This window comes from Pinus tabuliformis, chromosome 9 (genome assembly GCF_031772625.1).
Source record: "Pinus tabuliformis cultivar Carrire ecotype Pingquan chromosome 9, CPIR1, whole genome shotgun sequence".
Lineage (NCBI taxonomy): Eukaryota > Viridiplantae > Streptophyta > Pinopsida > Pinales > Pinaceae > Pinus > Pinus tabuliformis.
The window spans coordinates 1,902,300,372-1,902,317,192 of NC_142307.1; the positions used below are offsets into that span (position 1 = coordinate 1,902,300,372).

Genomic DNA, 16,821 nt, shown 5'->3' on the forward strand with positions numbered 1-16,821 from the left:
CCCACTGAAAAGTGGCCCCGACATTCTTCAGCCCAAATGGCATCTTGGCATACTGAAAAGTCCCCCATGGTGTTGTGAAGGCAGTTTTGTCTTGGTCTTTTTCATGCACCAAAATCTGATTGTAACCTGAGTAGCCATCTAGTAGTGACATCCGTGATGCTCCAACTACTCTTTGCAGAATATGGTCCATCTTAGGAAGAGGATAATTATCTTTCAGGGATACTTTATTTAGGTTCTGGAAATCAATACACAACCTTATCTCTCCAGTCCTTTTTTGTACCAGGACCAAATTTGAAACCCAATCAGAGAATCTAATTGGAACAATGATACCAGCTTTAAACAATCTATTTACCTCTTTCTCGATGGATGGCAACAGCTTTGGGTTGATCCTCCTCAACTTTTTTCTAAAGGGTTTTTGATCTGGCTTGATAGGAATGGTATGTTGAATGATGTTCTTGTCATACTTTCAAATCTGAGTAATCCCACGCAAAAACATCAGAAAATTCAGAAAGCAACTTAACATACTTAGCTTTTGATTCAGGAGATAATGTTTTTGATAGCTTAACAAGCTTGGGTTGGTCCGTTGTTCCAATGTTTACATCTTCAACTCCTTTGTCAGTAGGAACCAAGGTTGGTTTTCTCGCCACATCATCTTGATCAAACAACTCCTCTAAAGGTATAAGACCTCTAGGAATAACATTATCCTTCAGTTGTAAAACATCCATCTGATTTACCTCAATGTCTTGTTCATCAAAATCACTAACATCATCAATGAAAGCATTCTTAAACTTCCCTTCATTCTGCAAAAAGGAATTAATTTCATTATCATCCCAGAAAACTTGCCAATATCTCAGATTATCAGGAACAGTCGGCCTATGTTTGACATGAACTTCAAATTTATTGCTAGAATTCATTGAAATTTTCAGATTACTCGCTGTTGTGGCAAGTGAATCAGCAATGATGTTTTGACTTCTCGGCACCGCTGTCAATGTGTATTCTGGAAACATTTTCAAGCTATCCAGAACTGCGTTCCTATAAGCTCTCATCAGCGGATGCTTCGCTTGATATTCTCCTTTCACTTGTTTAATCACTAGCTCTGAATCACCATAAACAGAAATCCTTGTCGCACCCAACTTCTCCAAAATCTTTAGACCTGTAATCAATGCCTCATTCTCCGCTTCATTGTTAGAGCAATCGAAAGCTAATTTATAGGAACACGATCTAACATTACTTGGAACTTTGTCTGACTGAAAAACAAGACTTCGAATCCAAATTCCAATACCTACACCATCTTTACCCAAAGCACCATCGAAGTCCATGCTCCAAAGGCCGTCTTCGTCTTCCAGATGTTGGAATTCTGCTTTTGTTTCGATCTTATCTTTGCTGGTTGCTTCATTTTTTTGTTCTTCACTGACTTTCTGCTCCTATGGAGACTACATAGAAGGAATTGCCACTTTTTTCTTTTCTTCATTAAGAACTGCTCTAAAATTTTCGAAAATTTTTGGTACATCATCTACTTCTACGAGCTGAATATCTACATCATTCAATCCACTATTAGTGTACCAAACAAAAGACTTTAAATCTGTATGTACAGCATTTATCGGATGATTTATGGGCTTCTCTTTAGTCTTTACTAGTGATCATATATTTCATCTTCTTTTCCAGGTACAACTTCCTCAATTGACCGAAAACAGGGATTGTAACATAAGAGAAGTCAAGTTGTAAAGTGCCTTTGAGTTTGGCTCCCCACGATCTAGACAACAGCATACCAAATCGAGGTGGTATATCAGCTACTACCACGTCCATCAAAACATTCTTGGTTGGGATTTGATCTAAAGAAACCACCAAACCTTTCATTCCTGTACCTGGATTTGATGTATGGCTCATAGTAGTGCTCATCCAAATCTTGTGTTTACATCAGTTAAAACATCATCCATGAGAGAAAACTCAAAATTACAGTCATGGCATAGTGAAGTGAAAATTTAGCGTAAAATTGCCCTATGCGCAGCGCCCAAGCTCTATGTGCAACGCTTTTTGCAGGACCATTTTGGAGGTCTTCCCGGTGTCCAAATTGAGCTCATGATAGCTCATTGGAAAGCATGTCCTGTCTACTTTCCAAATCTGCCTTTAGTTTCCCATTTGGAGTTGATTTGACCCCTCAAAAACTGATTCTCCCAAGATTGCTTCTGTGGCTCAAAAAGAAGGCAAAAAGGTCATTTTTTGGGTGTTTTTTGACCTTTTGGTTGACCAGTTCTGCTCCAAAAGCTTAGCAAATGCACAGGGTGCATGTACTCATCATTGTGAATCCAAAAATGCTAACCATTTCCTGTTTAGATGCCCCTAGGAAAAGCGCAGCGCCATAGCCAATTTTCCTGAGTCAAAAATTGCAAAATTCTTCAAAAGGCAAAAATTCTTCAAAACTTACTCAAAATTTCTGGAGAACACCACCATCAAGTTTCTGGGTTAGCCAAGGAAGCTTCAGCAAGAAACCTAAACCTATCACCCTCATTTTTGCCTTTGAGTGCTTGTTTTAGTCTTGTCTTCTTTTGCTTAACTCTTATGTTGCAAATTTTGTTCCGGGTCCTGTAATGGCGAGCCATGTGCCTAATGATTTGATTGTTCTGGTTGGCCTTTTGTAGCAACTTCTCCAAATGCAAATTGACCCTGTCAAGCCAAGTTTCTCTATCCTCCTCGATCTCCTTTTCAAGCCTTTGTTTTGTAGTCAAGGTGGTTGGGGTTTCTTCCTCTTGCACTACTGACTTTCCTTTGTCACCTTGCCTCTTTGCTTTGAGAAATTCCAGCTCCATGAGGACTTGTTTGTCACTTAGCTACTTGTTCTCTTGCTCAAGGTATGAAATGACATACTTAGCTCTCACCAAGTCGTCCATCAGTGCTTGGATATGTGCATCTTTTTCCCTTATGTTTACATTTTCATTTGTTACCTCATCTTGAGCCTCCAAGTCAACTATCTTAATGCCATGATGAACGTGTGGCTATTCTAGTCCATCATGTTCCATCAAATCAAATTCCCTTCTTCTTCATCATTGAGAATTTCCTCCAGCATCTTCTCTTTCCCTTTATGCACCTGTTGCACCTATTGTGTTGATGAAGAAGGCAAATCCCCTTCCACAGTTTGTGGAGCAAGCATTTGCGTATGAGCTGATGAAGAAGGCAAGGCCCCTTCCACATCAAGTGGAGTAAACACTTGCCTATCCGCTGCAAACAACTTTCTAGCCCCTCTCTGTTATGTTTTGTAGGCTTCTGGCTTCTCAATAACTTTAGTCTCTTTAGCCTTCTCACTTTTTTCTACTTTGGCACTGCTGGAAGGCCTTTTTGCTTCTTGGGGCACCTGTGGAGGAATCTGAGGACCATTGAAGATGACATCGGCAATAAATGTATCCCAGGAGATGTTGAGGAGGTTGAGATGATGTCTATATCTTCTTCTTCTTTCTCATTGTAAAGGGTTGGACTCAGCTGGATGCTTATGCTTTGAGTAGACATCATTTTGTATCAGTTTTAGCAGGAGATTAATGAAAAATTGCAGCTATTTCTTTGGGATCCATGTGGTATGATGTTTAGTTCAGTTTTCTCTATTGTGATCATATGTTAAAATGTTTTTTGTACTTCATCAATCATTTCATTGCTTTTAAGTGGATGTTTTCAAGTTGATAGGCAGAACCCATAATATTTATGCTTTGTTTTGGGAAAATATTCACAGTCTATGTTTTCTTCAATTTAGGAAGGATCCATGTTGCTCACATGCTCTTTCTAGCTTCTCACCTATCTTGAATCACCTAACTCATCAAACCCTAAAGTGTTGAACCTTGTGCCTACCTTGCCCCATCGAACACCCTGCAATTTTGACCTAATTTCCTTGCCCTATCTGTTTGGCTCTTCCTAATCCAGCAAAAGCCTTCAAAATCAAAATCAAACCTTGTGCTACTATACCTAGCCTAATATCATTTTCTTGATCCAGTCATCTCGGCTGAGATCCTTACGGAGAGAACCCTCTCCTGGCCTAGTAGGGCTAGCTACTTAGCTAAGCGTGGTTTGTGGTTACCCTAGCATTGCCTTCCTTCAGCCAGAGGTTAAATCCAGGTGATAACAACGGGATTGCAATGTTTCTATTACATTCTATGATGTATGAGGGTATGGAACTAACATTTAATCAAGATCCCTCAACCCTCTATGTACCTCGTTGTTGGTGGCATTACCTGTTGAGCTCCTCCTTCATGAATGTAGTATTAATGTACACTTAACTCAATTATTCATGACCCTAGTAAGAATGTACACTTCATTCAAGCAAAATCATTGATTATGATGTCAAGCTTTTTCTATCGTATTTTAATGCTCAAAGGGTGATCTTGATAAGGAGGGTCCCAATATAGGCAATAGTTCTGATGTTATGTAGCTATTTGTTGTAGCATGATTTTCTTTGGATTTCAGAGGCCATTTAGAGCCTCTTTATTGGTCTTTTTTAATTCAAATATGGCTTGCACTTAATGATATTTTGATTACACCCTTGCTATATACATGAGAACTTTTGCACATTTGTGTATAATAATTTGGATTCATATCGATGCACATGAATTTATGTTGTTTTAAAATTTGAATATTTTACGTATTGTTTGGTCAAACAAATCTTTTGGTCCAATTGAGGATTTTGTGACCATTTTCCATCAAGATAAAAAGAGGAAATTTGTTGTTTTCATTATCATGATTCATCTCATGAGATACATTTAATTTTGCTTTGATATGATTTTGTATTGCTCTGTTAGATCTTATGACTCAGGACAAATATCATATTTCAATATCAATGTCTGATGTATCACTTGACATTTTATATATCGATTTCATTTTCATATTTATGTAGCAATGTGTTTGTCTAATGTTGATGTTGTTTAAGAAGTTAAAAGATTGAAGAAAAATGATTATTTTTGTATTTTTTAAAGTTTCCCGATAATTTCAGATATTTTCCCCAATATTGCCTATAATTTAAATTTTGGACCCCCGACGATAAATTGCCGATAACAATAAATGTAACATTGGTTTTACAGGGTCCAACAATGTTCGCCTGCCATTTTCCACCATCAGGGGCAGTTTTATACAGTTGTTTTTGGTTCCAGTGCATTATGATGATTTCCGTTGTTATTATTGAGCCTAACTTAGTTAATATACTTAAGGTGGCATTTTGGGAGGAACATCTGATGGAACACTTTAGTGTAATAGCTCAATGGAACATAGCATAATTGAATTCAGAAAAGATAGAAGGTTCTCCAATCCCCTCACAGCTTTTCCTTCAGTAAATCTTCTCTCCCAAGCATTGGGATCTGTGTTGGTTGTTGTCTTCTTCAGTTTCAGCAATATATATATTTATATAGTAAAAGAATATTCACATGAGGATAAATCCTGGCATAATATCCATATTGGTTATTGAGCATTAACAATTTTAATTATATCTACAAAATCTGGGAGTTAAAAGCAATGTTACAAGACATAGCCACAACTATACATGATATACACTATTCATTAGATGTCAATAAATAGAGTGCAAGAGTACAAAAGCACTTAGAAGATAGCACTAAATGACATGCAGTGCATGCATGACAAGTCATCTTGAGTCTTTTAGGATAATACTAAAATTACAAGGATAAATATAATTAAAAAAAAAAATCAATCATGACTTCACTTTTGATTATGAATTCTCATTAATCTTACAAGGAGCTACTATTACCTCACAGGTTCATGGGCTCACGACTACTTTGATACCATATTAAATTTTGAAGTAACAACAGATCAAAGAAAGATCACACACCATTAAGTTTTTCCAGACTGAATAATCTCATTCCTTCACAAGAGCACATACTTCTATGTTACCAAACAGTAACAAGATTAGGGCTACACAAAAAGGCTTTTAGTGCTCATCAATTATCAATATGAATATTTTGAGGTAAAAAGTGGGCCTCTAATAAAAAAAATGTACTATCAAAATCAACCCTAAACAACCAATATAATTCAAGATGATGATGTCATCCCCAAGGCTAAATTAAAATATTTTTGGAGGAAAAAAACTATTGTTTTTAATCACACTTTCGACTTATCTCCTTATAGGTTTACTCAAATGTAAACCTAAAAGAATATAAGTTCAAGATACACTTAAAAAAGTAGTTTTCTTTCTTTTCCTTTAAAAAATCATAACTCTTATTTTATTATTGTAACTGTCATTTTATATTTTCCTTAGGATGCCCATTTTAGGCTTGAAAATTCCCCTAGTGAAAACTTTATACCATTGAACTACAGTTCGTATAAACTATGTGCACATCATGTTTCATCAAGATTGCTCATGTCAGAACTATGCACCCTAAATTTTATCTTCAGCATAATGGTATATTAGATGTTCATATGGCACTACTAACATGGCAACCAGAAAATGGGCATTAATTTCTAGTGTTTGTTAGCAATGGCGAAAAAATCAAGGATGGTTGACTTACATTAAATGATAGACGGGCTTTTAAGATGACTACCCTATTACGCAGGTCAGTTTCAATAACTTGAGAAGGACATTTGTTCTAACATAGCCAACATACTTGATTCTAAGTTGTAGCAGTATTACCACCGTGCATATGTTGTAGTAGTTTACAACTTATAGACTTGACAGCAATTGCTTTGGCTTTTGATTTATCCAAACAACAATATGTATGCCATGTATTTATTAATTTGTATATCTATTTATTGCGTTGGCTGACAGCATACAATTAATCAGTTCTAGCATGTGTAGGATATTTCGTATTTAGTACGTCAGAAGCTTCGACTTGTAGACAATAATATGTAATATTAAGGCCTTTTTCCAGAAAGATGATATAAATCTTATATTCCATCCAAAAATAATAATAAAGCAAGTAAATTAACTAATGAACATTAATAGTGAATACAAATTAATCAAAGATGTGCAAGTCCTTTAACCACTATAGTCTATAAACGTTAAGGAACCACCAAGAAAATTGAATAATAACATTTCCTTTATAAAAACAATTAACAAAATTAAAATATCTATGGCCATAAAAACGAAGAAAACTTAAAATGCAATTCAAGCTTAAAAGTTCACTCCACTCTTTACTGGGAAATTTTATGCCACAACCCTTGCTAAGTATTTAAAATCTAAACATTCTCGAAGATCAACCCTCAAACTTAATAGCATACAGCAAAGGCTTAGAAGTATGCTAGCATTCCTAAAGATTAATATGAAATCACAATTTAAGATAATAAAACTTACCATCCATAACACATTGGACTTTACAGACTTGCACTTCTTGACAAGACTGAGCATCATTGCTACACCAAAAATCTTTTGGAAGCAACACTTCCACACCTTTTGCTTTTGCAATATCCAACAATTGCATTGCCTCTCCTAAAGCATGTTTTTCCACCAATCTTGGAGAAACTGACAACCCTAGAGCACTCAAAAATGTGAAAGCCATACTTCCTACAAAGACAAGCTTGTCACATATATGAAGGAGAGAATGCAGAGCATCCCTTTTCTCAAGAATCTTGGCTCCACCCATCTGAATAACAATTAAGAAATATTATATTATTCAAAAAGTTTACAATTCACAGATGATTATATCTTGTACACCTAGGCATAAATAAGCAACAGAATCCAGCAAGACAAGCACGAATACAACCAGATTGTTTTCCATACATGAGCAACTTGAAATTCTATATTTTTATATGTGCACAAGTAGGGCACAATAAATACAATAATTGAAGCAATGCAATGTCCTAAAGTAGAAATTTACATAAAACTTAACAAAAGTAGGCTGTACGAATTTGAAGTCTACAAGAACGTCCACAATTGAAGAACAACAAATATAAGATTTATCCTATCATTGCATTCAATTGCATATTGTGGTGTAATTCAAAATAACAACTAAGCATCTAACTGAAAATCAAATGACAAAGAACATCATAGTCATATAAGTTTTGTGGCAATATCTAAATTCTCAACTAAATAATGTGCATAAACACCATTACATATCACTACTGACTTGCGATAAATGGCAAAATTCAAGATAGAAAAGCAATAATGGAAATATGCTATTAGTATCAACCTCGAAACCTTCTAGGGCTTGGTAGGCATGCCCATTAAGTTTCACAGCCTCAATGTTAATGACTTAAAACTTTCAAAGCCTCAAAGTTAAGGACTTTAAACTTTTGTCAGACAGTTCAATACATTACTTTTCCCACTGTAACTGTAAATCAACAGTTTCATGCCTCTGTATTCACTTAATTTGTATTATATTATCAACAAAAACAATCCTGGGGCAAGCAAAAGGTCAGGGAGGAGAAATAGAGAGAACGTACTATAACAATGAATGGATGCTTGGGTTTCTGTAAAGTTTCTGCAAACAAAGATAGCACCTCTGTAAGGTGGAAACCTGCAATTCTGGCATAAGTAAAGCGTGCAACTCCAACAGTAGATGCAAGAACTCTGTGAGACTCAGAAAATGAATCATTAACAAGAATATCAATTTTTGCTGAGAGATTCCTTGCAAAATCCATACAATTAGCAGCTTCCTCTCTGTACAGTGATAGGTTCCCTAAAAGAAGAATGTCCCCGTTTTCTAGTTTGCTTATACTGCATTCCACCTTATGTCCAGTAACACCCTCTGCTGCTACCACTTTCTTTTCCAGGCAGACTGAAAGGTAATCTGCAAGTCACATGTTTCTTCAGCATCACAAGATGAATGTTTTTCTTAAATCGTATAATTTTTTCCAGGTTATTTTGAATTATATAACATAACCATATCATAATAAAAATATTGCAACAGATCATAAAAGTTTCTTCTTGCAACAATTTCAAATATTGGTATAGGACCTAAAAGAATGAAATCACCACATGTGCATAACACTTTTAATAATTTTGGTTTAAAGGAATTACAGACCTGCTTGTACTCACTATTATTCAGGAAATATACATGTGTGAAATAATTTTGGTCAAAAGCCAACATAAACTGATACTGGCAAAAGCATGATCCAATATTATTAGTCAAAAGACTAATGTTGATATTACTTTGTAGCAGAGCAGACCATTTCATTGACACGCTTATTATGAATAAAACTTCACGGCTTATCCCAATTAAATGATCTGCCAGTGTTATATGAAGAAAGACGCTAACCTGCAACAAGCTGTGTGTACTGATCCTTTGATGAGTTTTTTAAAGAAACCGAATGAGTCACAACCACCACCTTGGCTCCAGCATTGCAAAGATACTTGAGGGTATTAATTGCATTTTTATTAGGATATTGAATACCAAATTGATCATCCCTGGGACACAGTCTGGAGTCAAATCGCACCATAATGACCTTACCATGAAGTTCATTCCTAGGAAATGTCTTTAGTGTTTGAAAAGGTACGCAGTGTACCATTTCTCTATCAGAACAAAATCCAACCTGAAATAAAAGAGAACTTGTTACAACATTTTGGTTTCCTCTCAGATGTTTTGCAGGAACCCAAAGGCAAATTGCAATACTTAGACTTATCAGTTGTGAATTGCATACTATGATTATTATTTTCTGGATTGAACAATTCCATACGTTTAAAAAAGCATTTACTATTTACATGGTTCATCCTTGTCATTAGATGCAGAGATGAATTTTGGCAGTTCCATCATTCTCAATAACTGAAGTGGATAATTGTTTCTAATATAGTCACATAGTAAAACTACAAGAACAATCATCAAGAATCCTATGGTCAGATATTTTCACCATGCCAAAATCTTCCCGGCCATTTTTTCCAACAAAATAGTGACAAAATAGCAAAGTATTGCAAACTTCATGCAAACTATAAGCTGGAAACAATTCATATCCCCATCCAAAATTGCATAGCTTGCATGCATAACTTTAAGTGAAATCAGTTTTCAGACTATTCCAAGGAAGCCTAATATTGCAAGCAGTACTCTACCAAGTAGCTTAAAAAGCAGAGAAAGCAGTTTAGCAGGCCTGTTTCAGGCTGATACATATAAAATTGTGTTTGAAAAACAGCAGCCCGTTTTCCAAAACCTTATGATCTTCTCTATCCTAAACCTGTCCTTGTATACCTCAATGTTCTACCGAGTTTCTGGGCTGGAAAAGCGCAGGAGCGGGGATACACACAAGGGGGACGTATATAACCAACCCCAAAATAGCCTAATATTGCTTGTTGCACTCAAATTGTCAAAGTTCCAAGGAAGCGGAATTGCCAATTTTTCCTAACAAGATCGGATTACCTATCAGCTATCCATGTGTCATGGTCACCCCATTCTGCAAATTATATGATGTAAATGATCCTAGTAAGACCTTGAGTCTATGTAACAACCTAAACCTATAATTTTGATGACAAATTTCATCCTGGGAGGTTTTTTAACCTCTCTGATTACCTGTTTCTAAACACGCTAATCAGAAGAGTTTTTTTCCCCTCCAGCTTAAACCCCCAAAGTTGGAGTGAAATTTATTGTCGAAATCTTAGGTGAGTCCTAGTGTTTTAGTTGAGTATAATGTAAAAGTGGCTTGAGAATAATTTAGCCAGTGGTTTGATAATAATCTAAGCTAGTTGGCTTAATTATTTTATTACGAATCACTTGGTCTACTAGATCATGTTGTGTCGCAGATGGGTTATGTGTCTTGAGAGTCTAGGCCTAATGTGTATTCCCTCTTTGAGTCTTATAAATGTAAAAACTTATGTATTAGAGGGTTGGAAAAATATTAAATCCCCTCATGTGTAAATTAATTAATTTTTCTGGCAAAATAAAATTAAATCTAAAGCCGGAAAATTAATTAATTTGAGTCAAATTTAAATTGTCTTAGGAAAATAAATTTTCCAAATGGAAAAATTTGTGAGTCTTAAAAAAGTCAATTTTTAAAGGTCCTCCACCAAGGGAATATTGCATATTTCAAGAAAAATTGGACCTTTGGGCCTTGGTGGTTTTGTAGGGTTTGAGACTCAAAAAATCTGATTTTCAAGTGGCATCTTCATCCAAAATTTTGGGTCACTTCGGCAAGTGTTTCTACAAGGCCTTGGGCCTAGGGTTTGACCTCTAAACACTTGTTTTACTTTAGTTTTATTACAGCAGTTAAATCAACAACAATTAAGCCCTAAAATCACATATTTAATAGTGAAAATCACTTAAAATTGTAAAATCTTAATTTTCATGAGTTTTGGCCATTTTGGCATCTTGGATTTAACCTAGATCTAAATTTTTGCTTGCTGGAATTTTCTGCGTAAATTGTTGAATCAAGCCTACAAAATTTTCTGAATCAAATACTTAAAGAGGACCAAAAATTTTAAATTTTCAATTTCCAACGAAATTTTACTATTTTTGGATATATTGGGGATTGTCTTAAGCATTGCTTAGTTGTTGATCTGTCATCTATTTAACGTTGTAATAAATAGATTAGACCTGAAATTTTTGAATCGCATCCTCTAAATAGTCCTAAAAAATAATTTTTTCAAGTTTTGGCGAAATTTTACTATTTTTGGACATCTTGGGCACTGTTTTGGGCCTTATTAATTTGTTGATCTGTGATCTATTTATTGTTGTTATAAATATATCAAATCTGAAATATCATTGAATACTTCATCATAAAGTGGGCTAAACAAGTTAATTTACATTTGTTGGTCATTGGAAATTTTTATGTTTCATGGTTGAGCAAAATTTCATGATTTAAAGTGGCTTCCTCATTGTTATCATAACACTAATAAAGTCCGGAATTTCTGAATTATCACTGCTGATATAGACTGTCATAAATCTGAAATTGGCTTATCTCATCTTGGTCTTAAAGGTTGTCTAACTTTGCACTCAAAATCTGAAGTTAATCTTGTTGATAGAGTTATCTTGGGCTTCTAAGTTTGAATTGGCATAATATCTTGTGTTGATAATCATTGGTGGATAAGTTGATTTACTTAAGCATCTTGTGGATTGACCTATAGTTAAATTTTACACTTCTATCGTTAAGCACTCATCTTGTATTAAGATTGTTTTTCCCATTGTTGTTAGTACTATTGGCATAAAGAGTAATCATAACATAAGTACTTAAGAAACTCAAACAATCTTAACTCAAGATAACCTCACTGATCATCTTGCATTTAGCATCCTAGATCTAGCTTGCATTAATACTTTACTTCCTAGCATAAGCTAGGTTGATAGAGATATAGAGCAACCCTTTTCACACTAGCTTGAGAGATTCAGTTTCTCCTAGTAATTAACACAATGACCTTGCAGTCGTCAGAGCCACAGTCTCTGCAACGTCAGAGGCACTGGGTGAGTGGAACACAGGGGGAGGTATCGGGTGAGTGGAACACAGGGGAAGGTATCATTAATCAGGTCACTGCCTGCTTCCCGTTGGCCTCCATTTCACAACTTACTTTGAGAATTGTTTTTCAAAACAGTTAGGGAAAAGGTTACATTTAGACTAGGCATCTAATTAAAATTTACCAAGATCTCTGCATCTCACATAAGTCCTAGGTCTTGCATATCATATAGGTTAGTGAAGCATTCAAGCAGCAGGTGTCCATTCGGTCATTTGGTTCCAATTTATAGAAAGCAAGAATTTGTGACTCCATTAAGGCACTAGTCTCATAATAGAAAATCTAAATCTAATCAATAATATTGCTCAATTTCAACCAAGTGCCTAGGTCATTCATCCGTGTCTCCCAAACAAGTTGGTTCCGAACTTGTCTTCCTTCACCTCATTTCATAGGGACTACCCCCCCATAGCTTGTTGTTGGGAGAAAGCTAGAATAGAGTAGGCAGGGATTAAAGTAGCAGCCCCCATCCTGAGCACTGTCACGGTGCCTGTACAATCCGGGCAACAACATTTTCTAGCATTATTGCCAGGGACGAGTTTGCTCATTGTCGGGGTTTACAACAATCTTCATAATCTTATATTCCTTTTTGCCATTCATTAGCTCGTCAAGCGGCACAACATTTTATGGTGTCGTTTCCGGGAACCAATTTATTGGACTTTGGTGTTGATGACACTCTCATTTGTCTTCCTAATCTTTTATCATTCTTCATCTTCTGGTCACCTTATCATTTTTCCTTTCACTAATCCTATCATCTTGTTCATTCACACTCTTAGCACCTGGATGTTTAGGTTGATTTCCTATTTGGATGGTGACTCCACTTATTCATTCATTTTTCTCAGGCAGGAAGCTCTACTTGATCCTTGATTAATTTTTTGGTTTTTACCTTTTGGATCTTGGAGTTAGATTCATGTTCAAGTGGCAACTCCACTTCTTCCATTTTTTACAGGAATTTCTACTAGAAGCTCGCTTCTTGTGGATCTCTTATTTTCTTGAACAGGGATCTCTCTCTCTAACATCCATCAACTTCCCTTTTCCCTTAAGAAAGTCATCATGGATGACTTGTTCGCCCCTTGTCACTTTACTGACATTCTTCATGATCTTCCAGGAGATGCCATTGATAATTTGCCTTCCTTCACGAGTAATAATGCAGTCACTGTTAGTGAGCACCTTACAAAGTTCGTTTTTCATATGGAAAAGTTTGGTGGCTATGCATATGATGAACATGAGGATGTCAAGATGTGACTCTTTGTTCTCTCGTTAGAAGATGATGCGTTGAATTGGTTTTGGAAGTTCCCTGATGAAACTTTTGACTCCTTACAATCAATTTTTGAGGCCTTTGAAGATAAATATGGAAATCAAAGGGGCCCACCTTGTGCCTCTGGTACTAGGCAGAAAGTTGAAAGTGGTCATCAAGAGACTGTATCGTATTGCAAACCTTGCGAGAAATTTCATAATGAATCCACTTGTGTCATTGCAAGACAAATCCTCGACAGTGGAAAGGCAGGGACGAGTTGTCGAGTTGGTAACAACAATGAAAAGGAAAAAGATAAACAACTTATCAATGAGTTAACTCAAATAATAAAAACCACGGAACTTAATCAAGAGAAATTGATGGCAAATCATTCCAGGGATATAAAAACCTTGTTCACCAAATTAGAAAAACGTGATGAGGTGCTAGAAAACATGAAGGTCAATCATTTCGATCAAGTGCCTGCCATGCAAAATCATTTTATCACTATGGAAGCAAATCATTAAAAAGAAATGAGTTCCATTCAAGTAAATTATGATAAAGTAATAAAAGACATGAAAATCAGTTTTCAGAAGAGGCTGTCAGCTATAGAGGAAAGGCATGATGACAAGGTAAAGATCATGAAAACTAATCTCTAATCAAATGGCTACCATAGAGGAAAACTGTACTCGAGAGATAGGAGGTGGTGTGTTGTGGTGATATTGGGCCTTCACCTCAGTGTTGTCCATTGGTCTAGTTCTTGTCTTGTGAGACCTCTCACAAGGCCTACTAGGTTTTGAGGCAACATCTTCTGGTGCCATTGTTGGGGAGGATTTGAGTCTATGAAAAATCGGTTACCCGATTCCTACTGCAGCAAACTGATAATATTTCACCTACTTGTTAAATTACTTGAACAAGTTACTTGCAGCTTCCTACAGCAAATACTAAAATACATACACTGCAGCCTATAAAAAATAAAATACTGCGGACACTGGAGAGAAATACACACATCAACACAGTTGTTTTTGGACAATGTCCCTGGAAAAACCCAATGTGGGAAAACCGGTGCAACAACTGAGGGTTTTAATTATTATGCAGTAGTAAATCTGAGTACAAATCGTTGGATGCCCAAACTGGCTATCCGATATAGAGAAATGTTGGCAAAGAGTTAGTGAGAAAAATCTCACACTGATTCGGGAGATCCGACACTGATCAGGGGCTGGCTGGTTGGCCCCACGCTGCCTCTGCGCAGCTTCTGCGTCAATCCTACGCAGATCTGCGTCACACTGGCTAGGCTCTACGTCACCTCCTCTGTTGATCTCCTGTTGTCTGGAAATTCGACCTTCTGACCCTCCAGTCTCATACCCGGCTTCTGGCACTGGATCTCGACTCTCCCAGCTGGATTTCGAACTCCCTCTGAAGCTTTGCGCTGCCTCACTGAATTGCTAAATGCCCTCTCTGCTTTGCACTCTATCTAGAAAACTCTCCTCCGGACTATTATCCCTATCCCTCACAGCAAGAAGATCACTCGATCTCACTCCGGCAACTCAACAGTGCTACTCTTGAGAAATTTGATCTTTGATCTCTCATTCTATGTGTTCTCCAAGTGCCCATTGAACTTCTTCTTATAATCTTTCATTGGAGCTCCAACGGCCAAGATTAAAACGTAATCAAGGGCTAAGATTAACTTGAAGTTGATCATCGTCTTCTTCTAGAAGATTCACACCTGATTTAATTAATACCCTTTAATTAACCAGATTTCCTAAGTTTAGACTTAGTTAGCCCATTGTCACCACAGCTAAGTCTCCTTGCTCTTTACGGACTTTCACCAATGGGAGGAGTCTCGGTAGTGTAGGGATTCACTTGTAAGGTATATGTCAACAGATAGGTGAGAAGTGACCTTGAAAACCCTTTCCCAAGGATGGAGTGAAGAATGGAGCTTGCTTGCTCTTTAAACAAGGGACTTGGTCCACCGAGGGTAAGGGTTGAGGGAGAAAGGATAGGGTTATGAACAAGTTTCTCAATCCCTATAATCCTTGGGAAACTTGGATTCCCAAATGATCCTTGACAAATAGTCTTTATTGAGAAGTGCGACCATACGTGGCAAAGTGGACCCAGCCCAGGTTCAAGGATGGAATGTAGCAACCAATGATGTTCCTATCCTGGACAAGGTGAAGGAAAAGGACCAAATAGGAATACTTTCTTATTTGGTTGAATTCATCCTATTGAGGCCTAGCCTTGGGGATGCCTAGGCACAATTCGATCCTACCGCTAGGGCTTGAGATTCCCAGAGATTCCACCATTAGAATTGCCTCAAATTTGGAGAGGGAGGGGACCCACCAACCCAATAGCTTATAGGAAATCGAAATTTTTCCTTGGGTCAATTCCTGGGAAATTGATGCCCTAGGTGACCTAATGGGGCTAGACTTGCAGACAAAGGGGTAAATGGTTAAAAGAGGGTTGAAATGATCACCCTTTTTGAGGGATCAGTGCCTAGTTCACTTTGGATATGGAGTCAAGGATAATGATGAGTAAGAACTTGGTTTCTTGATCAAGGAGGTCCAGAAAGTCAACTTCGTCCAATGTTGAGAGAAGGAAAAGAAAAGTGACCTTCAAGCATTTATACTTCAAAGCAAATGATGCAAGCTTCTCGAGATAAATAAATCTCTAGGACATTTCATTCATATAACATTGACCCTACATTAAAATAGCTAAAACATGCTCAATTCCACATTTCGTTAACGCAACAACTAGCGCTAATTTTAGTAGTATGCAGCAACAAGAATAATAGCATCAAAATTCTTACAACTTTATAGAGTATATCGAACCAGCATTTCATTTTCTCAATAAAGCTCCAAGACAAGAGAAATAGCCCAAATCGGCAAATCCATACATCAAAATTCATCCATCTCCAAAAATATCCACCAAGGAAAAAGTGCAAAAGCTAAGTCACCTGACACAGGGATTCGGGACACGTAGGATTCGAGATTCGTGGTGTCGGATTCGGACACGCTGACCCCGCGGAACAGGACACGTTAGGACACGTTATATATTATTTTATTAAATATATATATATATATATATATTAAAAATTAGATATTATCATATTTCTTACACAAATTTTAATTAATGATACAAATTTATTGATTTCAAACATAGATCTTCATCTATAGCTATTAGCATGCATAGTACATACAAAATTCAAATAAATGTTAGTGGTACTGGTCACATAAATGATAAATCTATTAAA

General features: G+C 36.5%; 1 protein-coding gene across 7 annotated transcripts in view; it reads right to left on the bottom strand.

The window, feature by feature from the left end:
* Nucleotides 1-16,821, bottom strand: part of LOC149156541 (uncharacterized) — a 488,936-nt gene that overhangs the window by 396,615 nt on the left and 75,500 nt on the right. For all 7 annotated transcript variants that reach the window (XM_089438264.1, XM_089438263.1, XM_089438267.1 and 4 more), the window contains exons 3-5: nucleotides 9,177-9,450; nucleotides 8,362-8,708; nucleotides 7,274-7,562 (exon numbers count right to left, since the gene is read on the bottom strand). In XM_089438264.1, the coding sequence (XP_089294390.1) occupies nucleotides 7,274-7,562; nucleotides 8,362-8,708; nucleotides 9,177-9,450 (910 nt within the window). The remainder of the gene's footprint in view (nucleotides 1-7,273; nucleotides 7,563-8,361; nucleotides 8,709-9,176; nucleotides 9,451-16,821) is intronic.